The sequence below is a fragment of the Sciurus carolinensis genome, chromosome 1, assembly GCF_902686445.1.
Source record: "Sciurus carolinensis chromosome 1, mSciCar1.2, whole genome shotgun sequence".
NCBI lineage: Eukaryota > Metazoa > Chordata > Mammalia > Rodentia > Sciuridae > Sciurus > Sciurus carolinensis.
In genome coordinates, this window is record NC_062213.1 from 179623209 (window position 1) to 179649189 (window position 25981).

The window sequence follows — 25981 nt, forward strand, 5'->3', positions numbered from 1 at the left end:
TTGATCTCAGACTTGCAGCCTCCAGAACTCTGAAAAATGAATTTCTGTTGTATAAACCATCTAGTCTGTGATATTTTACTATGGTAGCCTGCTATGCTTTGAATATGACATGCCCCCACCAAAACTCATGTTGAGGCATAATTCTTCGATGCAGCAGCTTGGAGAGGTGGGATCTGGTGGCAGTGTTTTGGATCACAGGGATTGAGCCCTCATGAGTAGAGTAATACTACTCATGCTCAGAGTGAGTAAATTCTGCCTTTCAAGGTAGCTACCACCAGAACATGCTATTATAAAGCAAGACTGCCTCTGCAGCTTTGTTTCTTCCACATGTTCCCTTCTACTTTTCTTTCTTTTTTTTGGGAGGGTGGTGGGCGGTTGGTACTTGGGATTGAACCCAGTAGGACTTTACCACTGAGCTACATCCCCAACATCTTTTTTTTTTTTTTTTTTTTTTTTTTTGAGACAGGGTCTTGCTAAGTTGCTGAAGTCCTCAGTAAATTGCTGAGGCTGACCTCAAACTTAGAAGTCTTCTGCTTTGAACTCCTGAGTTGCTAGGGTTACAGGTGTATGCCATTTTGTGCCTGGCTAGCTACTTTTCTATCATGAGGCCCTCACTGGAAGCCAAGCAGACATAGCTGCCCATTCTTGGACTTGCAACTTCTAGAACCATGAGCCAAAATAAATCTCTTTTTTAAAAAAGTAAATTACCCAGACTTGGGTATTCTGTTTAGCAACAGAAAACAAAGATGTAGCCCTAACAAACTAAGACCAGAATGTTCACACCCTCTCCAAAAGACACAAAGTCCCAAGGTTATTGTATCCATTTGAGGATGGCATCAATTCTTCTAGTTGAGTCACAATCCTACCTCAATATCTTGTAAGTTAAGGGGAAAGCACAAAATTAATCACTATCAATGTTCCCTACATAAGACGGTGAAGAAAGAAAAAAGAAAAAAGTGGTTAATATATACAAATATGTGGGCTGGGGGTATGGCAAGTGGTAGAGCACTTGCCTAGCATGCAAAAGGTCCTGGATTCAATCCTCAAAAAATATCCCAGGACTGGGGTTGTGGCTCAGTGGCAGAGCACTTGCCTAGCATACGTGAGGCACTGTGTTTGAACCTTAGCACCACATAAAAATAAATAAATAAAACAAAGACATTCTCTCCTGCTACAACTACAAAAAAAAAAAAAAAAAAAAAAAAAAAAAAAAAATCCCAAACAGCTGGGCACAGTGGCACACAACTGTGATCCCAGAGGCTGAGGCAGGAGGATTTAAGTTCAAAGCTGGCCTCAGCAACTTAGTGAGACACTGTCTCAATATTAAAAAATAAAAGAACTGGGATGTGGCTCAGTGGTTAAGCACCCTGGGTTCAATCCCCAGTACCCCTTCCCCGTAAAAAAAAAATATATATATATATATATATACACATGCATGCACTTGTGTGTACAAACAAAGAACAAAAGATGTAAAGTTGTAACAGTCTCTACTTCTGTATCAGGACACATGACAGTAGTCAGAATTTATAACTTACTTCAACTCCCCATTCCATGTTCACTTTGCTTTCAGTCAACAGCACCTCAATGACCATGACTTACTAACCCAGACACTGGGAGTGCTGTAAATGGCAGCAGAGAAACGTAGCGCTTCTAGAGAGAAGTCTTTCTCTTTTTTAATATGGGAGAAATGACATTACGGTTTTTGTTTGTTTATTTGTTTGTTTGCTGTGAGGAAAGCCAATGTTGCAGAAAAAACAGTAATTTTGGAAGCAATGACCTTGACAAGAGGAAATAGATTTGAGTGGCCTTGTAAAGAGATTGGCCTAAGGTAAGAGCACATTCAGTTTTATCCAATGAAACAGAAAGGAAGACAAAGAGCATGAGTAGAGGTGCCTGATAATGTGTGAACTTTAAACAGTGGGGAATTAATGACATTTTAAATAGGGGCGTCTTCACAGGACAGTCTTTGCTTAAGAAAAATCTCTCAGACTGGGGTGGGGGTGAGGGAGGCAGCAGGGTTCAGTGGTAGAAGTCTTGCCTAGCATTCAGGAGGCCCTGGGTTCTATCCCCAGCACTGCCAAAAAAGAAAAGAAAAAAAGAAAAAGAAAGAAAAGGAAGGAAGAAAAAAAAAAAAAAAAAAACCTCTATGCCTTCTATGTGGAAAATAGATTTAAGAAATCAAGATGGAGGATAAGGAGACTTGGAGGAGGGAGGAGGTTGCCATACCTTCCCAGATCAGAAATGCAGAAATGATAATGATCTGGACCAACAGGAGGACAGTGAAAAGTAGACAGATGTAAGAGGTATCGGGGATATGAAAATCAAGCTCAGAGAGCTAAGAGGAAGAGATGGACTAGAGCTTTAGCAGCCAAAGACTTTGACTGTATGTGAAATGGAAGTACTGCAGGCCTGCTCTGATCCAACGCATGTTTTTAAAATGATCACACTGGTCGTCATGCTGCCCATATAAACTAAGGACCATGGTGGAAGCAGGGAGACCATTTTGGAGGATGTTGTAACAGTTCTGGGAAGGGTAATAGTAGTTTGGATCAGGATAATGGTGATGGAAAAGAGTGATCAGATTGGAATGTATTTTGAAAGTAGAGTCAACTGAATTGACTGATGGATCAGACATAGGACATAAGAAAAAGAGAGGTCTTGGGGAAGTGTCTAATCTTTTTGATCTGACAACTATAAGAACGGAATTGCCACTTACTAAACTAAAATAAATCTGGGAGAGGAGAAGGGTGGAGGTATATGGGTTGAGGAAACTTAAATTTTCAGATGCCACTTAGTGATGTAAATAGAGACACTGAGTAGAAATTGAATGTAGGAAAGTGTACTCAGGACAGTGGGTGTGGATGTGTAAATAGCTTGGAAAGCATCCGTTATTTAAATCCACGGGGCCAGAGGAGATCCCATAGGCCAGTGGTTCTCCATCAGTATAATTCGCCCACTAGAGAAATTTTTGGGAAATTGCTAGAACATTGTTTCTGGCAGGGGGTGATTGGGATGGTTACGATGATCAGGATTGGGAGCACTACAAGGTTCAGTGAGTGAGGGTGGGACTGCCAGGCTTCCTGCAATACACAGGACAACCCTGCACAGCAAAACCTGTCCCACATTCCACAGAATTTTTTTTTAATGTTCTCTCAGACATTTATTTTGTGAAAACAAAGTTATTTATTTCAACCTAAATTTAACTCTGTTTTGTGCATGAATACTAAGTATTTTTGTATGGTTTTAATATACACTGAATTTTCCAGAACCCCTACTTCCATGTAATCCATGGAAGAGCTTACTTTGTTTTGTTCAAAAAGTCAGCAACTTGGCTGCTTGCTATATTTGAGGCGACAGACCATTTCTCCTGGATCAGTCTGCACGTGCAGCTTGGGCAGGTACAATGATTTTACGAATGACTGCAAGCATTTGACGATAACATAGGAACTCTGATGAAACTGCTTATCGTTTTTATATGTTCAAATTAATATTGCATGTGTTAATTTCCTCTTGTTTCTCCTTATATTGTGTTTAGGATATGAAATTCATTAGTTTGAAACTACACATGAACACTGGCATGGGGATAGTCTCCTTTCTCCCCCTCCAGATCCAACTGCTCTTTTGCACCCTGTTTCTTGCCCTAGGAGAAGATACTAAAGACGGCACCAGTCAGCTGTCTTGCCCAGTGGCTTCCAGTTGGGTTCAACCAAAAGGGAGCTACCACTTCCTCATCTTGACCCGTCAGGCTTAGGGGTGGCAGAGACTCTCCCCGGTGTTCCATCATTCCCTGTGGGTTCTCTCAACTTTGCCCACATCTTTGGCAATAGTCCCTTCATTAAGCTGGTCTCAATTGGACTCATTTTGAGTGCACCATCTGTTTCCTGCCAGGCCCTAACTAACACAGTAGTTATATTATCTCTGAATTTCATTTTAAGACAGTAAAGTTACAAAAGATTTGCTATAAAAAAAAGGAGTCAATCAGAATGTGGAACATTTTACAGGACAATTGAACTGGTTCTGCAACACATCAATGTCATGAAAAGTAAAGGGGAAAGGAGAACTGCTGCAGCTGAAAAAGCACAACAAAATGTAATGTGTGGACTTTTTCTGGATCCTAATTTGAATGAATTCAACTGTAACAAGACATCTCTGAGACATCAGGAAAAGAGTAATTATATAGATTGGTTACTAAATGACATCTAAGAACTATTTACACTTCTAGTAGGTATGATCATGGCATGATGGATATGTAGGAAAATAGCCCCTGTTTTTAGGAATGCATATTAAATACATAGGAGTGAAATGATATGATGCCTGGAATTCACTTTACAATATTTTGGAAAAGAAAAAGGAAAAAAAAGAGATAAATTAAAAAAAAAACTGAGAGAAATATGATTAAATATTGAATCTAGGTACAGGTAGTTGAAAAATACATTGTATTGTTTCCTCTACTTCTGTGTGTATATTTGAAATTATTTACAATAAAAGGTTTAGAAAATGGACTGGGAATATAACTCAGTGATAGAGTATTTGCTTAGCTTTCATGAGGCACTGGATTTGATCCCCAGCACAGTGAAAATGAGAAAAAAAATTAATTTGAGGTGGATCAGAGACCTAAATACAAAAACAACAACAGCCAACTTCAAAATAAAAACATAAGAAAACACTTTTTATATTGGGGTAAGTAGGTTTGATTCACTTAATTGGATCACAAAATAAACCAAACTATAAAATTAGACTTATTTAAAGTCAAAAACATCTGATCCAGATCTGAAGGGGAAAAAAAAAAGAAGACATCATTAAGAAAGTAAAGCAAATAAACATATTAAAGTAAATAAATTGATTTTAAAAAAAACTCATGCTCAGAACATATACAAAACCCCTACACATCAATAAAAGACAGTCAATTTAAGAGTGAAGCAAAAGACTTCAAAAACATTTCAGAAAAGAGGATATTCGAATGACCAGTAAATATGAAAAACTGCTTTAAATATCTCATCAAAGAAATGCAAATTAAAACCACAGTGAGGGTGGTAAGAATGGAGGAAGGAAGGACTGTATAGAGGGAAAAGAGGGGTGGGAGGGGTGGAGGGGAAGGGAAAAAAAATAACAGAATGAATCAAACAACATTACCCTATGTAAATTTATGATTACACAAATGGTATGCCTTGACTCCATGTACAAATAGAGAAACAACATGTATCCCATTTGTTTACAAAAAAAAAATACAGAAAAAAATCAAAAAAACAAAACCACAGTGAGACACCACATACATTTAGCAGAATGACTAAAAAATTTTTTTGCCAACAGTCATTATCAAAGGTTGCTGAGGATGGGGAGTTACTGGAAGTCTCATACGTTATTATTTGGCAGTTTCTCATAAAATCGAACATTTACGTACACTACCAATTCCACATCAAGACATACCGAGTATTGTCCTTCTGTGTTAACACAAATGACCAAACCCCATCTACTGCAAGTCATAGAATGTTGGGCAACTAGCTATGAAATCTGGGCCTTGATAAAAGTGAAGAGGGAAAGGAAGACACCAGACAAAATCTGATTTCTTAAGAAACTGACAAATTTGGTGGGAAAACAAAAAATTTGGTGGAGAAAAAAATTAACTCTGTGCAGCAGGTAACACCTGGATTCTATGTCTCTGGCTTATGTGCAATCTATGTAACTCCCTTGCTCTCTGAACATGGAGGTAGGCTAGGTGGTTCCTATGGCCTCTCCAGTCCTGGTATACTTTGAGGCTGCTTGGGAAACCCTGAGGGTAAAGGAACTGACAGCACAGCTGTCAAGTCTGTAGTGGCAGATGAGTCAAAGAGGCTCCAGGTCTCATTTACAGTGGACAGTCCAATCCCTCCATACTTCTCTCACCTTGTCACCCTAGAACATCACACTACTCTCAAGTCACTCAAACCACCTTGAATCATCTTGGGGCATGGACCTCTTTTACCCACCCTAGGCCAGTTTCAATAGGAAAGGCAACTTCCTGGACAGTAAGCAATCAGGGCTCAACCTAGGCTGTGCCTCTTTAGGGCTTGGGCGTCACCCCGGAAAGGGCTTCAGGCCACAGCAATCAGGGACTTCCTTGATTTCCCTAGAGATGTGAGTCCTACCCAGCACTGCCCAGCTGCCCTGTAAGGAAACAGGGAGAGGCTCTGGCCACTGTCCAAACTGTTACTCCTAAACCTGACTCAGAACTTGCCATCACTGCTTCTTTCTTCTCTCTTCCCTGCCTCCCTGTTTTTCTTCAACATATAGTATGATTCCACTCAGCAGGCACTGAGCTATATCCTAGAGGCACAGAGATTTGTGCTATAAGACAGGCCTTGCCCTAAGGAGCTCACGGTTCAGGGAGGAAAAATGAAGAGGCACATGGACCATTGATTCTCGTTATTTACCATGATTACGTTCTATAGACTCACCTCAAACACTGAATTAGCAAATGATAGACCATTGCTTATAGGGGAAATACAAGGTTGGGTTTCTATGAGACTCTGATTACATTTTTGTCAACTGATCGATACATAGCCTTATTTTATGTGTGTACTTTATTGGGTGGGGGGTGTGGCTTAGTGGTAGAGCACTTATCTAGCACGTGTGAGGCATGTATAAAATCACCAGAAAAGAGCACAAAGATGTAAAAAACAAAACAAAATAAAACAACAACAAAAAACCTGTGGAGAGCAGGCTATGTCCTGTTTTGAGTTACTCCACAATGAATAGAACAGTAGTATTCAGGCTGTACCTAATTTGGAGCTATTCATTTTATAAAGCAGTAGTTTGCCATGACCTGCTCCATTTTGAATATAAGTGCTGAGGTAGAATGATTCTATACCTTGTTTGTCCAAGTAAACAATCACCATCTGCCTAGCACAACCCGTAAGGCACAAACTGATAAATAAATTAACTATGCTAATAAAAATGACCATCTGTGAACTTATTGAATTAAATCATGCACATGGATACATGGACATATCAAACCCATACAGGAAAATCAGGCCCATGAGCTTATCAAACACACCAGAACATGAAATGAAGGAGACCCCTCACCTGAGACCCATAAACAGGGGAGCACCCCAAGACTGCTTGCAGCGGCACACATTGACCCATCATCATGCCATCTGGTGAATGTGTCACAAGATTGGCAGGCATTGAATCTCTGACTCTTTATCCCCAGCTTCGGCTCAGATCTATTTCTCTTCTTGATGTAGCTTACTTTGAAATTGCCTGCATCTGGACCCTGGTCTAGAATAAGTTCCACCTTCTGTCATCTCTGTGCCTTGAACAAGTTCTTCAGTTGGTGCTGGTTGGTGATCTTATCTGACCACCTGTAGTGGCTTTTACATTTGTATCTGCTTTCTGCCTTTCTCTCAATTCAACTTCCTGAACCCTATTGGCCACCTTAACCTGTTCTTAGCCATTCTGTCATATATATATATATATATATATATATATATATATATATATACACACACACACACACACACACACACACACACACACATATATATATACACACATATATATAATATATCACACACATATATAAATATGTAATATTCTCTATATATACATAATCTATGTGTGTTTTCTAATTTGTATATATGTATATATGTTAATATATGTGTACATATGAATATATGTATATGTTCACATATATACATATATTCACATGTATATGGATGATAAATCAGTGTATCAATATCTACAACATGCAAGTCACACAGTATTTTATGCATATGTATATATATAAATATGTAGTGTTTTTTATATGTATTTATGAAATACTGTGTGACTTGCATGTTATAGATTGTTAATTGTTACTAGATATTACTAGTTAAGATTGAAATAAGAGAACCCATGATTACCCAGTTTATGACCATCAGGTGAGTACTTGGTGAATAGCAACAAGTGAAAGTGGTGTAGCTTATGAATTTATTATTATTCAATAAATTTTGACATTGTGGAAAAAGACAAATGTGTTTGGTCTATGTTGATGGCATAGCTGGCTCACGACAACACCACAGCACTACATAGACCACAAAAAGGACACTTGAAAATACTGGAGAGTGAAGAAAAGAAGACAGAGTATTCAGCCTCAGCTGGGAACATGCACATCAGACAACTCAAATTTTTTTGCTTCTTTGTTCATGTTCATGAGTTACTGCAAGTATTGCTTTTGGGGTTACAAATAATTTTAGCAAGAAGGCAACTTCTCAAATATGAAATCTGTGAATAATGAGGATCAACTATATGTTGCACTGGAGCCCAGAGGAATCTCAGACCCATATTGGAGGAATCAGAGAAGACTCCGCAAGAGATGATACTCTGGCTCTGTTCTGAAATACAGGGAGGTCCCGGCAAGGGACCTGTGACCAAAAACTAAGTCATGTGGTTTGACAAAGAACTGTCTTTCCTTTTCCTAGGTATCATTTTGCTTCCATAAACGAGGTCATCTCTTTTCACAGTATCTTCTAACTCAGCACTGAACAATAGAACTTCCTGCAATGATGGAAATGTTTTATCACAATATAATGTGGTAGCTGTAGTCACTATCTATGAGAACTGAAAGGTGACCAATGTGATTGAGGAAATGAATTTTAAATTTTAATTATTATGGATTCAAATAACCACATGTAGCATTCTGCTGTCATGTATAACTAAATAGAACAAACAATAAAAAATACAAAAGAAATAAGCACATGTAATAGTGTTTATCAAGTTGAACAATGCAGTTCTAACTTATTGAAGTTAGAATATAAAGGGTATGGATATTTGTATGTTTTGTTTTATTTTTATTCTTTTATTTTATTCATTGTACCCAGGGCCTTGAGTATAGTGGTTTCATACCCCATTTTCTCTTCTTTCTTTCTTTTTTGGCAGTACTGGAGATTGAACCCAGGGACTCTATCACTGAACTACATCACCCACCCTTTTTATTTTTCAATTTTGAGACAAGGGCTTGCTAAATTACCCGTGCTGACCTCAAACTTGCAATCCTCCTGTCTCGGCCCCCTGACTAGCTGGGATTACAGACCATCACACACAGCAATACCCCCTTGTTGTTGTTAATAGTAGTTTTTCTGTTGATTCATTTGAGTTTTCTTAGAACACAAACATCAATGACAAATAAAGATAAATTTACCTAATCCCTTTCCGATTTTTTATTGTTTCTTTTCTAATGGCATCAGTTAGTACAATTTGTATTGGTCAATGGAATGTTACCTGGCAGTAGTGGTGATAGTATTTATCCTTGTACCTGACAGTGGACTTTCCAAATATGATTCCTTCCAGAGTTATTTGAAAATGACGCAAATGAGTAGCAAATAAATTGTTCTGTCTTCCATGCCTGCTTCACCTACTTCCTGCATCACTGAGTAGAGGTGCCACTCATTGTTTTCCAAATTAGAAATCTAGGTATCACCTTCTTCCCTCTCTTCCTTCCTTTTTTCTTTTCTTTTTTTTCCTCTGTCAATTATATCTAGCCCAACCAGCTGCTGAGTCAGCACTCTTCTTTCAATCTCCGCTACCACCACCCCAGGCAGGATTCTCAAAAGCGTTCATTCTTGGAAGAGTACATAAACAGCCTCTTCATTAGTCTCTCTGCTTCCACTCCTTCAATCCTTTCCCCATAGAACAGCTGACATTGTCTTTCTAAACTCTTCCTCTACCATGGTTCTCCTACCTGAAACTATTAATTACTTCACTTTACTCTTAGGGTAAGGACCAAAATGGTTACAGGGACCAAAAACCATGTATGCCCATCCTCAGCCTCGTCTTGTATCTCCTCTTCTCCATCTTGTGCTTCAGTCACCCCGGCTTTCTTTCCATTCCTTGACTCTATTATCTTCTCCCTGCTCTCTGAGTTTAAATGTGTATTGGACCTCCCCTCTAAAAGCCCCTCCTGCTCCTGTCTTCTCTTTGCCTGGCAGATTCCTACTCTTTCTTTGAACCTTGGGCCAAGAGATCTCAACCGAAGTTGATTCTGTTACACACTTTCCATAGCTCCTTCCTCTTCTGTGGAACATTCACAATGTGAATGTTCACTTAGTTAATATCAGTGTTACCAGGCAAGGACAAAATCCATAAAGTCAGGATCCTGCTGTATCCCCCCGGCACACGGGAGGGGTTCACCCAGTAGTTTTTTGAATAAACTAATACCTCTGCCCCTGGAGTTCTAATACGTAAGTGGCAGTGACACACACCTCATCTGATTTTAAGGAGTCAGTGTTGTTAGGCCCCACTCTGTGGATGGGAAGTTTTTGGGTGGCTATGTGGTATATGGGTCACTACCTCCAGAGTCATCAAAAATTTCACAGGAACTGTTAGGAGAGGCTTGGAGTATTCTCTTCCACTCAACTTTTGTCCCTCCCTAATGGATTTTCCACACAGAAGTCAGGGAAACATTTTTATTTTATTTTATCTTATTTTATTTAGTACTAGGAATTGAACTCAGGGGTATTTCACCAGTGAGCTACATCCCCACCACCTGCCCCCTTATTTTTTTCAATTTCAAGACAGTGTCTCAGTTGCCCAGCCTGGTCTCCAGCTTGCAATCCTCCTGCCTTATCCTTTTCAGTGGCAGAGATTATAGGTGTGTGCCACCATACTCAGCAATACCCCATTTTCTCAGTTCCTGTATCATATCACCCCTCTTATTTCTTTCATGGTGTTTTTTATAATCTGAAATTGTCTTATTTATCTGTCATTGGTTATTTATTTGTCATTGTTCTCCACAGAGAATGTAAGCTCTATATTTTTCACTACTGTTGTGGGAGGCTAGCAGGTACATGACATATAATAGACTCATTGTAAATACCAGTGGAATGATATTCCAGATCATTGACATCTGGAATTCCTTCTTTGCAATGTTGAGGTCTTCCACCTTTCTTCCAGTAGGTGGCACCAAATCCACACCTGGCCCTCAGCAGAGGTGTTGACGGGAGCGTAGTCGGCATGAATGAAAGCCTGGATGCAGTGAAGAGACAGGGTTTAGCTGTGATTATGCAGAACCCAAGTGTAGATGAAGTCAAGATGTGTTTCTCCCAAAGGATAAGTAGGTCTGAGCTGTCCAGAAGGGGCCTGGAGTAGCCAATGACCCAAGGGATTTCTAGGATCCCAGATTGCTTTTCCTTGTCCCAATCTGTCCCACCAGAACCCATACCCCATGAACTAACTCATCAGGGACGTTCAAATAGGAGAGCAATTTCCTGTGGGCATGAAAGATAGGAAGGCTTTTCAACCTAAATCTCCATAGAACATTTGGGGAAACTGAGCTCCAGGCAGAAGCATCCTATTGAGTCAGTAGGAATTTGGTCTGACTCCCAAAGCTCACTTTCATTCAGCTCCACATGCTCATCCCACCCTGCCATGCCTAGTCCTGGGCTTGTTGTAAGAGACCATGAAGAGGGAGGCTTGGACTCTCAGAGCTGGCCCAAGAGGCAGAGGAGCCGGAACCGCTTCAGAGAGGCTTTCTGAGTATAAGATGTATTGGAGAAGTGTCTGCCAGCTGAGACAGAAGTATATCCAGGGCAGGCAGGTAGGCTGGAAGGCTTCATCTAGATATGGAGCTGGGGATCTCATTAGGGCCCTCAGATTCTGTCCTGAAAACAAAGGAGATTCCCTTTTATCACAGGAGAGTTACTCAGTTGCCTAGGATAATTTGCAGAGGGAATGTGAGTAGATCCAAACAAAGACAAAGACCAGTTGGGATACTGGTGCAACTATCCAGGTGAGAGGGCAGCTACAGAGGCAGTGGAACTAGACTGGTGAGGGCCAAACTGTCAGTTCCTGTAACAGCTTAAGTAGTGGATAAGGGCACAGGACCAGGCCAATGAGCCTGGATTTAAGTATCAACTTATCCACTTACCACTGTCTGGTGATCTTGAGCAAGTTACTGAACTTCCTTGTGTCATTGTGTAAAATGAGCATTATAATAGTAACTTCCTCATAGGGAAGTTGTGGAGACTAATTGAATTAATATTTGTGAACACATAACAGTGTCTGTTAGTAATCCTTCATGGAATTTATAAAAGTGACTTGGCAAAACGTCATCAGCAACAATGGAGCCCCACATTCAAGGGAAAAAACCAAGTCTGAAGAATCTCACCACTTCTGCTTTCTGGGCTTCATTTGTCTGTCTATGAAATAATGAGGTTGGACTGGTCACCTCTGATCCTGCCAGCTTTGCTTTCCTGTCATTTTGGAACTTGGCCTATGTGTGTGAGAGCCAGCGGTGTGCTGGGAAATCCTACCAGGTTTTGGAAGCCAACTGGTAAATGTTCAGAAATTTGGCAAGATGGTACAACCATGGGTAACTTGAATTGGCTATGGTATGAGTATTCACACCACGGAAATGGGACAAATGCTACAACTAGGACTTCCCCATCCCCCTGCTCCCCACCAGAGGCAAGAGCCTTCCTCATCTGACACGCAGCCCCAGCCAGGTCCATCCTTCCCCCTTCAACACTGGCAATAACATTGTGGGAAAAGAATGACATGTCTCGAGGGATGCTTCAGGGTCCCAGTCAGCCTACACCAGCACAGCCAGTCCCACAGGCTCAGGCACCACAGACCAACCATCTATCTGCCAGTCCCTTGGTAGTCATCAGACACAGAGGAGTGAAGAGTACTAGGCAGGGTCCTAGAGTCACACGGCGCTGGGATGGGGTTCCAGTTGGATTGCTCTTGGCTGTGTGATGTTAGCCACGTCTCCCTCTATGTCAGAGCTCCCTTCTCTTATTTTTAAAACAGGGGCAGACTCGATCTGCCAGTTTTTTTTTTTTTTACTGTTTTTTTTTTTTTATTTTTTATTTATTTATTTTTTATTTTTTTACATTTACATAGGGTAATGATGTTTATTTTATTTTTCCCCTCCCCCCGATCTGCCAGTTTTGAGGGTTAAATGAGAACACCACTGAAGTGCATGCAAAGCCCCCCACTGAGCAGGTGTTCAGCAAATGTCAGCCAAAGCTGTCATCATGCTCCAGACACATTCTGCCCACACCGTGGTACTTGAGGCTTACTATACCCTCTATCAGTCTTGGCACAGAAGGGCTCGGTGAGTGGTCGAGGATGCAAACAAAAACAGGCAGCTCAGTTTTTCAGTTTTTATGAAAATTAATAACATTAATAGCTCATAGACATATACATACACACACATTGCTATGTACATGGTCATTAAGTTATTAATTAGTCTCTGTATAAAACATCTCTACATTAGTGTTCCGGGCTGGGCCCGATCAGTCCTTGGCATATTCACAGTAGCAGTCCCAGGGCTTAGCCCTGTGGGACAGGAGAGAGGAGGCAGGAGGCTGCAGGATGGCCAGCCCCATGGTGGGTACAGATGTTCTGGTCTGCTCACTCTCCAGTCTTCAGTCCCCATCCTGACACCTGGAGATCAGTTGTTCAGTGAGTGGGCAAGCAGGTCCTGGTCCTCATGTGGTCTGGTGACCCAGGCCCTCTCCATGGCAACTTTAGCAGGCAACACAGCAGGCCCTAGAGGATGCTGGCTAGTTCTGTGGAGTCTGTGTCAGAATAGCCTGAGCTGCTGGCTTCATCCCTGCAAGAAAGCCAGAGGAGATAGGTTGGAGGAAGCCTTCTTATCCTATCCCCACTGCCACCTGCCTCCTTCTGCAGGAATCGTGACCTACTAGTAAAAGTCATAAGGAAACCACAAGACAGTTTGCTCACTCCCACTTTCAGCCCAGAAAATTGCTGTTTCCTCTATTTGCTATTCTTGCTGTACATGGGGCACCACAAGCCCCAGAGCTAGGTACTGGCCCTGGCTGGTTGATAGGCAGAATGACTCACTCTATCCTACCCTCTGGGCTTGGTTCACACCCCAGGTCCTGCATGCCAGGAGAGCAGCAAAGAGTGCAGGCTGTGGTCAGGACACCTGCAAGGCTCAAAGCCCAGCTCCACCCCTTAGCCACTGGGCCCTTCACTCTTCCTGGTTAAGCCTTAGTTTCTTCATCTGCAGAATGAGAATCATAAGAATCTAGGACACCAAATGTTGTTGGAAGAATATGGGAGATCATGAACACCTAATCCTAAAACACAGGTTTCTGAAGGGCAAGAATTTGGCTTGCTTTGTTCACTAGAGCAAAGCTGGCACCCAGTAGGCACCCAGGAAGTAGTTGTTGAGTGAATAAATTTAAAGCCACTCAGTGCTGGCAGAAAGCCAAGTGCTGGAACTGTTGGGAGAAGGTGTAAATCAAGTGTGGATTTGGCCACAGGAGATTAGACTGGATGGCACCTCTCCCCACTCTCACCGCAGAGCCTGCAAGGCCTTCTTATTCTGCCGCCGCTTCTCCTCGTCAATGGGATACAGCTTGAAGAGCAAAAGGCCCAGCAGGATGAGGACTATGGGAGCCATGGTCACCAACATCTTCAGTGTAAACTTGACCCGTGCCGGCTGTGAGCAGCCTTGCGTCTTGTACCCAGCAAAACTGCAGGATCCAGAGGGCAAGGGATTGGTGAAGGTGCAGCTTTTGGGGTCTGGCTTTGCCCCGCCCTGTCCTGCCCCACTCCTCCCCAGGTTCCCACTCCACTCACTCAAGACTGAGGGTGGAGATACCCAGCGAGACTCCAGAGGCGAACTTGGTGAAAAAAACATAGAAGGAGAAGAAGATGGGCTCAGTGCCATGGGAGTGGGGCTGCTTCAGGTGGAAGTCGTCAATGACGTCAGGCAACATGGACCTGTGCAGAGGGGGTGATGGCAACCATGAGGACTCCACAAACAACTAGCTGCCACCCCCATTAGCCAGTATGGCCCCTGTGTCAATAAGAAGAGGCGGCCCTCTAGGAGCTTGTGGCACCACACAACTCCATGAGGGGATGGCACCTTCATGTGAATAAGGTTCCTTTCCCCAAGATGAAGGAGTCACAGTCTGGGTGCTCGATCTTGAAAATGAGGTGCAAGCTAGATTTTAGCTCCATTTCTCACCGTGTGACTAGGGTGCTCTTGCACAGAACACAAACTGTACAACTCTAAAGCACAGATCCTCTCCACCCCAACTTGAACCCATAGACTGGTCTATAGGAGAAGAAGTCCCCAAAGAATTCTCCCCAAGGAGCTTCAGAACTGGAGTGGGAAGGCTGGGGAACAGGCACAGCTAAGCTTGAATATACCTACCAGGGTAATAGGAAGGCAGCTGCCACACTGACGCCGGCTGCTATAGCCACCACATATGTGACAATTAGGTTACTCTCCATAAGGGCCACCAGGATGAGAAATGGCACTGCTGACTAGGGGAGGTAATGTGGGAAGATGAGTCAGCTGGGAGGCTCCCCCAGAAACCCCCAACTCAATCCAGGCCCTATCCCTAAAGCCCCACTCACTGAGATCCCAACATATACAGCTGTCTTCTTGCCAAACCGCGTTAGGAACCACTGCCAGATAGGAATGGTAAAAGTGGCAGAAAGCTGTGGACAGACAAAGTGGGTGAGGGAGGCAGGTTAGAACCATGGAATCCCTCTTGCCCTTCCCAGGTACCCAAAGATGTTCCTATCCCTGCCCAAGTGCAGCCAGATGACATCATCCAGGTGGTGCGGAAGTGAACAGCATGCTAAGGCTCCTGGGGAGCTGAGGGAGGTCCTTCTCCCTTCTCACACATCTGAGCACAAAGTTACAGAGTTCTTGGTCTCCATACTTTTGCTTTTGCTGTGCTCTCTAAACATTCAACCCTAAACTCCTGCTTTCACAGTCCTGCCTAAGCAAGTGCAGGTCAGTTCCAAAAAAATATTCCAAGAAGCTTCCCTCACCCCTTTCTGACCATGGACCAGTCTGGGAACATCTTCTGACTGTCCAAAGAACCATCCCACACAGTCTAAGCCATGTCAGCCCAGGCTGCCTGCCCCACCTTGAGTCCCACACTCACCATGATGGCCAGGAGTAGGTTCTGGAATTCATTGCGGAAGCCCAAGGTGTAGGTGCAAAACAAGGCAAAATTGCCCTCCACCAGCTGGGGAACAGGGCAGGGCAGGGGAAGGAAATGTAAGGAAGAAAGTGATGATGGGGCTGAACCTCCCCAAGACATTGCCCACGCCCCACAGACCTCTGCTCATGCCCTTTCGTTCCATCTGTCCCTCAGCTTCAGCACATCCTAAATCCTCTCCAACCCCCTCCCACTATACTCCCCTCTCAGGCTAAGCACTTCAGGCCCCAACTCACCATGAAAGCCAGGGAGGTGAAGAGGAAGCCAGCAATGAGCTTGACGTAGGGGCCATGACTCATGACCTGGCGGAGGCCCCGGAAAAAGGATATTGGCTCAGTCTTCTGGGTCTCGTAGGGTTCTGGGGACCAGAGGGGACAGTAAGGAGGAAGCAGAGAACCCTCCCAAAGCCTGAGGGTCAGCCAGAAAGACACAGCCACTCTGTGCTGGGGCCTGTACCTCTTCCCAGTTGGGCCCATCTCACCTCTCTGCTCCCGCACGCCCAGGGTCAGGATGACAGCACAGATGACATAGATGGAGGCAATGACCCCTGCTGCCAGCAGGTATGCATTTTGCTATAAAGGGGTGAAGATGACATACAGAGACTGTCAGTCTAATCTCATCCCAGCAGCCCCATTGAATGATCTTGGGCCAGTCCCTTTTCCTCTGGGTGCCTCACTATCTCCATCTGTGAAACAGGAGAAGCATTCTGGGTCTGCTGTTACTCTCTATGGTTGGGCAAAGTTCAAATGTACAAAATGTAAGAAGTCAGGCTGTGGGCAAAGAAAGCTGAGAGCCTGCAGTTCAAATCTCCCCCAAATCTCTGCAATCACCAGTTCTGTGACCCGTGGCAAATTCTTCAGCCTCTCAGCTTCAATTTCCTTATCAGCATTTTGGGTGTATTCATAGTTATGTATATCAAATGCCCCATAATTAACAAATATTAGCTGTTATTACTACTTTTAGGATGACTACAAAGCATCTCACTGTCCCCCGTCTTACCAAATCCCTGCCATGCCAGGGGCCTCACCGTTTCTTTGAGTGAGGCGGTGCTGTATGTGCGATTGGCACTTTCTGAAGCCACTGCAGAGCCATTGTGGTCCTGGAGACAAGGTGCGTTTGCTTGGCCCACGATTTGCCCCTGGATTGCCGTGCCCAGCACTGTGCCCAGCACCTCCACGGTCATCCCTGGGCAGTGAAAAAGTCTTTTGAAGGAGCTTCATGGCTTGTGGGCCCAGAGAGGAAGGTCAGATGGATGGGAGATCTAGATACAGGTATGGTGAATTCAAGGGACAGGGCAGATGGCACCTTGGCCTGTATTCATGGCCTGCTCTGTGTGACCTCAGGTTAGTCCTTTCATCTTTCTGGGTCTTACCTGGGCAATAAGGGGACTGAATTGTTTTTAAAATGGTTTCATGGGGTGGGGATGTAGTTCAGTGGTACAGTACCTGCTTAGCATGTATCACACCTGATTTAATCCCCAGCACCACAAAAAAACAGACAAACAAAAAAGATGGCTTCACACCCATGCCCAAGGCAGAGCAAAAAGCTGGAACTTCCAGGAATGGTCTGGGAGTGCAGAGGCTGGGGATCCCTGTGGGTGGGGTCAGGTGGGCTGACGAGACACTTACGATAGGCAGTGGCAGAGTCCCGCTCGCTCTGCTCGGTGCTGATGAACATGGTGAGGGCTGAGTAGGGAACGTGGAAACACTGGTATGGAAGAGAGGCCCTTGGCCAATCAGATGGATGGACAGATGTGGAAACCCTAGGGACTGCCCTCACCCCTGTCCCCAGAGATACCCAGGGGTACACTCACCGTGACTAGTGTCTCAAAGAGGCAATAGAAAAGCAGGTACCAAAGCTCTTGGCCCTGTGGGAAGTCAGGCACAAACCAGATGAGGAAGTAGGCGATGATGGCCAGGGGTGTGGAGAAGATGATCCTGAGGAACGGGAGGGTCTAAGTGGAGGCTGGAGGCCAGAACCCCAGAAATCAGGCCCTTCCAATACCTGCTGGGAAGGACACTCCTCCCCCTAAACCCACCTACCCCATCACCTCTGGGAAGAGGCTGATGGCCAAGTCAGTAAGCACAGACTGGAATGGGGACCCTGGACTGAAATCCTGCACATGAGGCATGAGAAGGTCAGACCCTGAGTCTCATCTACGTCTCCCCAGGAGCAACAGCTCCAGGACCAGGGGCTTCTGGGTTGCAAGAGCTAAGAATGAAGGCCAAGACTTCAGGGCAGGGATAAGGAACAACCCTAGCAACTATGTGTTCTTACATGTGTACATGTATCATCTGCACACACAGGGAAGCTGGGGTCGGGTGGGTAAGCCAACTCTGGGTGAAGGAAGACAGAGGAGCCACCTGGGAGGAATGGGCCTCATGACATAACTATAAAGGGGGCAAGTGTATGCCACCTACACATGAGTTGTACACATGTGTTAGGTTAAACCTCAGGATGGACTAACTTCACAGCATAGAAAAGCAGTAGAGCACAAAGTTAAGAGAAAGGTCTTAGAAGAAGTCTCACTTCTGGAACTCAATTCTGGTTCTACCAAATAACTATAAAAACTTAGTCTTAGGGATGGGGTTGTGGCTCAGTGGTAGAGCGCTTGCCTAGCATGTATGAGGCACTGGGTTCAATTCTCAGCACCACATATAAATAAATGAATAAAATAAAGGTCCATCAACATCTAAAAAAATATTTAAAAAACAAAACTAAACTAAACTTAGTCTTGGGTATCCAGGCCTGCTAGGTGAACAACTACAATGCCAGAGGCTTGGGAGGCTAAGGTGGGAGGATTGCCAAGATGAAGGCCAGCCTCAGCAACTTCATGATGCCCTAAGCAACTTAATGAGACCCGACTCCAAAATAAAAAATAAAAAGGGCTGGGGATGTGGCTCAGTGGTTAAGTGCCCCTGGGTTTAATCCTTGGTACCAAAACAAAAAACAAACAAACAAACAAAAAACACCTTAGTCTTGGGTTAGTTATTTAAACTCTCTTAGACTCATTTCCTCATGTGTTAAACGAGAATTAAAAAATAGCACATGGCTTACATTCGACATTTACTTGAATACTTATTAAGTGTCAATTATGTGCCAGGTCCTATTCTAATTGCTCAGGATATATCAGTGGAAAAAAAAAAAACCCACATTGCCCTGATAGGCACAGCGGTGCACATCTATAATTCTAGTTATTCAAAAGACTGAGGTAGGAGCATCACAAGTTTGAGGCCAACCTCAGCAACTTAGGGAGACCCTGTCTCAAAATAAAAAATAAAAAGGGTTGGAGATAGCTCAATGGTACAACACTCCTGGGTTCAATCTCCAGTACCCATCCCCACCAAAAAAAAAAATTTCTTTGTGGAACTTACATTATTGTTGATGAACAGAAAAAAAAAAAAAAAAAAAAAAACACAAAATTAAAAAAAATATATATATATATACAATTCAGCCTTAAAAAGGAATGAAATTCTGACATATGCTATAACATGGATGAACTCTGAGGACATTAAGCTAAGTGAAATAAGCCAGTCACAAAAGGTAACGATTATATAATTTCACTTATGTGAGGTAAGCAAATCTGACTGGCCAACCTCTTGGAGACAGAAAGTAGAATGAGGATTAGCAGGAGCTGGGAGAAAGGCAGAATGGAGATTATTGTAAAGGGTACAGAGTTTCTATCTAGGAAGATAAAAAGAACTGGAGATGGAGGTAGTGATAGTCAAGATGTGAATGTAACTTAATGTCACTTTATACTTAAAAATGGTTATAATGATTGATGATCATGTTATATTACATATATTTTGCCACAGTTTAAAAAATAAAAAAGGCTGCATAACATGTTAGAAGGTGATTAAGAGCTAAGGAGAAAAGATGTAAAGCAGCAGCCAGGTACAGAGGCACATGCCTATAACCCCAGAGGCTGGGGAGGCTGAGACAGGATTGATAGTTCAAAGTCAGCCTCAGCAACTTAGCAAGGCCCTAAGCAACTTAACAAGACCCTGTCTCTTAATAAATTTAAAAAAAGGCTAGGAATGTGGCTCAGTGGTTGAGTGCCCCTGGGTTCAATCCCCAGTACCCTAAAAAAAATAAATAAACCAGACTACAGGGAATTGGAAGTGAGAACGGGCGGGTGCAATTCACAATGGGTGGACAGCACAGGTCTCACTGAGAACGCAATAACTGTGTGGACCAAATGGGACCAGGGAGCAAACTTTGCAGGCATCTCAGGCAGGACTGGACAGGGCAAGGGGAAGTCAGTGCAAAGATCCTCAGGCAGAGTGTGCCTGATAGGGTTGAGGAAGAGCAAGGCTGGAGTGTGGTGAGAAAGGGAGATAAAAATAGGAGATAAGCTTGGAGAGGAAACTGGACATCTTAGGAGCCATGGGAAGGACTTCGGTTCTACTTCACAGGGTTGAAGTAGTCTTGACACTTAAATAAGTTGGTGTGAAAATGTAGAGCAGTGCTTGGGACATTGTTTACAGCGATCACATGAGGGAACCTAGCAGGAGCTGGACTGGGAGAAGTGGTGCAGGCCATGACCAGGGGGCTCCAAACACACTGGAGGTCCAGCCTGCTGCATCTTGGCCTTTCTGCATGTCTCTGCGGGCACCTGTCTCTAATAGGGTGGACTTGGCAACTCCAGGGAAAGTAAACCTCAAAGTCTGTCTGGTTTGAAGGACAGAATTTAAGTACAGATTTAGAGGGGGCTGCCCTGAGGCTTGGAAGGAGAGGGAGTTCTAGGGTTTATATACCCTGACAGAACCAGCCTCTTTCTACACTGAAAGGAAATGGGGTGCTACAGTCCCTGAGTTTGCATTCAAACATGTACACAGACACCTGCTAAAGCAGAAAGCAGTCTGTAGAGCCCCCAGTGACTTTTCCAAGCTGGCTGCCACACCTGCCCAGCAAGAGTCCTCAGATCCTGCCTCCCATAGGGTGGGTCTACTGGGTGCTCCGCCTCCTCCAACTCGCCCAAATCCACGTGTCTCCTCAGAGAGCAAGGGCTCCCCAGGAGCCTTCCTCCAACGTGGCCATCCTTGGTTCATAAGCAGACGAACAGAGCAACACTGCCCTGCCTGAGGAGCCCAATGTGACTGGGAGTAACCCCGCAGCTTCTGTGCTTCTGTGCCGGGGAGCCTGGCCTAGCAGCTGCTTCTCATTGGCTGGGCCTCATGAGGCGATGTGGCAGCAGGGCCCCGCCTTCCACTGGCTGCCAGGAGATGGGCACGTGGCCAAGTCTCACGGCTGGCGCTTGGGGAGCCCTGAGCAGTCTGCCCAGGTAAGGCAGGCCATCCTGCCCTCTGCCCTGAAGCCAGGATCAAAGGCTCCAACCTGGGCCTTTGCCAGGGGTTGGCAGGATTGGGTGGGTGGGGGGCCTCGTGGGAAAGGAAGCTGTGGGAATACAGGGGCTTCGGGAAGAGCTTTGAAGGCCGGAGACCAGGTATGGGCGCCCCTGGGGCAGGAAGGCGCCCACTTGAGCTTGGATGGGCTAGAGATGAAAGGGGTATGCCCCCCCCCACCCCCTGAAGCAGGATGTCCTGGAGGGAACCAGAGCCCCGGCCTGGCCTTGTCTTGTATGTCTCCCTTGCTGTCTGATCTATGGCAACCGCCTCCTCCCACCTTGCCCACAGCCTGAGTTTGAGTACTACAGGCTTTATACCAAGGGAAAAAGTAGTTCATATCATCCAAAGCACCAGAGGTTAGGGGCCTGCTACCCCATTCCCATGTAGTCCCCAACCCCTGCCCCACAAGAAGCCATCCTGAAGGAGTGCCAAGTTATACATCACTTAATATGTGCCAGGTAATCTGCTGAGTACTTTACACATTAAAAACCATTTAATCCTCACCACAACCCTGTGGGAATTTCCTTATCCCCATTTTACAGATGAAGAAAGTTGAGGCTCAGAGATATTGACTTGCTCAATATTGCACAGCTGTTATGTAGTGAGGCTGAGATTCAAACCCAGGCAGTCTGGCTCAACTATTCTGGAATACTAGCTCTGCCACTATGGAAGTGACTGAGTGGGGAGAAGTCAGAATTCCTGCTTCAGCAAGGGGAGTGAGTGGACCTTGGAAGTCACAAAGCCTGGGCTGAGGGAAGGTTATAGGCCCAGTACTTTGGCTAGTCTGGGAATGAACAGGCTAGGTGTCTCAGTGGCTGTGTATGTGGCAGCTGAGACCTCCAATGGGGTTTCAACACCATTTTTACAACATTCCTTCTCCTCACCCCCCAGCCTGTGACAAGAGATGAAAGGACCAAGGGGTAAACATGCCAGAAGCCTCATCTTCTGGTACCTGGAAGGAGAGCCTCTTCCACTCACCAGGGCATGAGGCGGCCCAAACGGGTCCAGGAAGATTTGCTAATGCAGAAGCCCACCAGAGGATCAGTGAAGGCATCCCAGGCTCGGCCCACAAACAGGATGATGGAAGCCGAGAAAGGGCCCACCTGGAATGGGAAGAGACAACTCCTTCATTCTTTGATTCACTTCAATTCTAACTGTAAAAGCAGGGACTCCCTCCCTGCCTCAGCCAGGCCTTGAGCTCCTATGCTGCTCCCATCTGTACTTTAATCATCTTCATTTTCCTTGTTAATAATGACAATAGTGGACCTGGGGGTGTAGCTCAATGGTAGAATATCTGCGTAGCATGTGCGAAGCCCTGGGTTCCATCCCCCAAAAATAATAATAATAATAATAATGACAGCAGCATTTCTCTGATAACAGTAGCACTGTGTACTCCCTTAGAAGTTTCCCTGGATTTATTTCCTCCCCTCTGCTGCCCTTGAAAACACTCCTATCAAATAGAATGAATCCGAAATCATTTCCTTCCCTCCCTCTCACACCCATGACCACCTGATATCAGAACTAGCATTCACTGGATAAACACAGTGGGTCTCAGTTTCCTCATCTGTATAATGGGAGTTACAATCTCTATTGTAGAGGGTCAAGCTCTACTTGGATGAGGAAGGAATCTATAGAAGCTTTTGTATATAAATATATATATATACACATATATGTATGTGTGTGTATATATATATATTAGTTGTAGATAGACACAATACTTTTATTTATTTATTTTTATGTGATGCTGAGGATCAAACTCAGTGCCTCATATGTACGAGACAAGCGCTCCACCACTGAGCTACAACCCCAGCCTGAAGATTTTTAAACAGTGGCCCATCATTACCTATTCAAGCTATTCCTCTGTCTCCAAAACAGAATTTAAATGCAGATTCCTTGGACTCATACTCAACCATCAGGTTATTGGTCTGGGAAGCTAGAAACTTCTCCCATACCATAGACGCCCCAGTCTGACCCCCAAGCTCTAACACTTACTACATTTTTATACTGCAATTGTAAATTTCTCATATTTGCACCTCAATTAAGGCCTAGTCCTTGGATGTTGCACAAAAACTATCTGCTGAATTAAATCATTTGTCCTTTCTGGGGCTCAGTGTTCCTTACCTGTAAATGGCTACAACCCAGACACTCTGCTTGCCGAGTCAGATGCTACATAGGAAAGACAGCCAGAGCAGGATCCCTGGTAGCCATGACTATTCAGCCTCCCACTTTCCCATCCAGACAGGGTGAATTCTCAGGATGCCAGGCTTCTGGCCAAGGCTTCTCACAGCACAGAGTAGCTCTGCTTCATCCTTAGAATCCCTCCCAATCAAAGCCCCTGTGCTCTGGGGTATTCTAACTTAGCCCAGCACCTGAGGGTCCCAATGCCCACAACATTTCTCTGCTCCTCAGGTGAAGGTGGGATACACATCCTCCACAAGCCTGGCAACATCCACTGGACCCTGAGCCAAGCCAGCTGACTGTCTTCCAGCCAGGGACATGGTGTGCCAGTCTCTTCTAAGAACAGCGTCACCAGCGGGTCCCATTCTCCCTCACACCACCGCCTACCCCTCCAGGCTCTATTGCTCTTGCCAGGCAAGGAGGAGTTGCCAGCTATCCTGGGGCAGATAGACTCCCCTCCTGGATACTTTCTAAAGACTTATTTCTCATCCACCGTGACTCTGAGAGGTAGCAAAGTAGAGATTTTAGTCCTAGTTCACAAATGGGGAAAACTTAGTAGTCCTACCCAGGGTGCCTAAATTTTCCCTCAGGATGCTGGAGGAGACTTAGAAGGCTCAGGCCACTCACCAGAGCCACGTCCAATAGGTAGATCTGCAGGAAGAACCCTAGAGCACAGCCCGTCACCTGGTAGGGGGCCCCCCCAACAGCATAGCAAAGCTTGTTGCAGATGGACAACTGCTGCTTCTTCTTTGGCTCCTTCTGGGAAGAAGAGGAAAGGATGAAAAGAGGCTCAAGTTCCTGGCCTCATCCTAGAGACAGGACCATTCCTCCAGTCAGCTTTGCCAGGAGGAACAACTCTGCCTTGTCCTGTTCCCATCCAGGGAGATTCCACTTCCCATAAGAAAAGAGAAAAGTATTCTCTATTCTTGGGAACCTGGAAAAAAAGGTCATTCATATTCCTGAGGAAGTTGCCCCTAAGCCACAGTCCCCAACCCCAGACTGAGGAAATCTATCAGCCCACCATCTCTAAATAACTACTCCCTCCCCTCTTCCCCCAGAGCTCAGCCACTGTTCCTTCACAAGTTACAGAGGGGGAGCATGTTCAAGCAACAGACCTGTCCCCACCCGGCATCAGCTGCCACAACCTGAAAATCCTCTTGCTGCCAAGAGCTGCCTGAGCCCAGCCCAGGCTCCCACCCTGGCTCAGAGGCCAGGATCCACCTGCCTACTGGGTGAGAGCTGGAGAGAACTCTAGAGGCCCATCCCAGCTGGCTGCAGGCACAGCTGTTCCTTCCATCTGTCCCAAAGTGTCCCTGGTCCCTATAGGCAGATGGAGCTTCAGGCAAACTTTGGAGTGGTCCTACCCTCCTGCTCCTAGGGGACCTTGAAGAGTGGAGGAAAGGACTCCAGGTGCAGGACTAGGCCCTCTCTGGGTGGGGCACTAGGGAGGCTGGGGTTGCCCAGGAAAAGTAGAGATTACTCATACTTGGTAACAGCATAATTGCTCACCCGGTTCCTTCCAAGGATCAGCTAATAAAATTAAAAAGAAAAGGCAGTCACCTCCCAAGCAGTTATCTATTGCCTGAGATCCGTTCCTGGGACAGTCTGGTTTTATTCGGTCGTTAAATAAGTCCATAGGGCAGGGGCTGGGACGGTTGGATGATGGGGTTGGGACGGATGCAGAGCACTGAACGCGTGAGCCCCCACACTTACAAACGCCGGAGGAATGCGGCTCCTTTAAGAGCAGAGCCCTTGTTCTTATGAATGAACTTGAGTGGCCCGAGAGAGTTGAGGCGCGAGAGTAGGTGGTGGGGGTGGGGTGGGGGGAATGAGGAACCAGTGAATCCCCCTGGGGGGGATTTCCAGATTTTTGGGGTCTCTCTAACTTTTAGGGCAGAAAATCCGAGCCGCTCGGCATAGAAGAACCAAAACCGGATAGGCAGAGCCCGACACCACGAGAAGCTGTCAGCAGGACGCTCCGCCGACACGAAAAGTGTGTAGGCAAAAGTGGGCGCCAGTTTCTACAGATCTCCATCACTTCCTGGCCCGGGGCATTCCCTGGCCTCAGGGCTCCCCCAGCTTCTCCTAATTCTAGGCCCTCCTGTCCCCAAATAATCCCGAGTGTCCCAGAATCAGGCCTAACTTCCGACGCCCCCCAGGCCCATCCTGGCCTGCCCACTGCCTCTTGCCCTCCACTCGGGGTACTGAGTCCTCACCTTCACCTGGGCCGGGCGTTCACCGGCTTGGAGGACACCGGTGGGCAGCAGCCCCGCCGCGGAGCCGCTCTCGGCGCCCTCTCCTTTGGCCATGACCCGCGGGCCACGCCGTCTGGGACCGGGACGCCGGGATGTTCCTCTGCTCCTCAGGCCACCTCTCTCCCGCGACTGCTGTCGCTGCCTCAGCTACGCTAGCGGCGCACTGGTAAACCCCGCAGGCAAGCGAGGCGAACACTCTCTGCACGCCCCCTCCGCGCTTCTTAAACGTTCGGCCCTGCCCTTTTGGATC

At 45.3% G+C, this 25981-nt stretch overlaps 1 protein-coding gene across 2 annotated transcripts; it reads right to left on the reverse strand.

Annotated features, from left to right (window-relative positions):
• Positions 1 to 13107: 13107 nt before the first annotated feature.
• Mfsd2a (MFSD2 lysolipid transporter A, lysophospholipid) lies at positions 13108 to 25927 on the reverse strand. 2 transcript variants are annotated; one of them, XM_047519812.1, is made up of 14 exons: positions 25693 to 25927; positions 24104 to 24232; positions 22277 to 22401; positions 17764 to 17887; positions 17579 to 17657; positions 16978 to 17135; positions 16432 to 16522; positions 16187 to 16308; positions 15894 to 15977; positions 15355 to 15438; positions 15149 to 15261; positions 14569 to 14712; positions 14286 to 14462; positions 13108 to 13573 (listed from the first exon to the last, which is right to left on the reverse strand). In XM_047519812.1, the coding sequence occupies exons 1-14, from the start codon at positions 25783 to 25785 to the stop codon at positions 13510 to 13512; spliced, it is 1587 nt and encodes a 528-aa protein (XP_047375768.1). In that variant the 5' UTR covers positions 25786 to 25927; the 3' UTR covers positions 13108 to 13509. The 2 variants fall into 2 exon arrangements, with proteins under 2 accessions (XP_047375768.1, XP_047375762.1); XM_047519806.1 differs by having other exon boundaries at positions 24104 to 24235.
• Positions 25928 to 25981: the final 54 nt, after the last annotated feature.

Coding starts and splice junctions, on each gene's coding strand:
- Mfsd2a (XM_047519806.1), bottom strand. CDS start 25,785: ATGGCCAAAGGAGAGGGCGCCGAGAGCGGCTCCGCGGCGGGGCTGCTG. Junction 22,402..24,103: donor ACCTATTGGACGTGGCTCTG/GTGAGTGGCCTG, acceptor TTCCCATTCCAG/GTGGGCCCTTTCTCGGCTTC. Junction 16,309..16,431: donor GGGCGTGCGGGAGCAGAGAG/GTGAGATGGGCC, acceptor TCTGGTCCCCAG/AACCCTACGAGACCCAGAAG.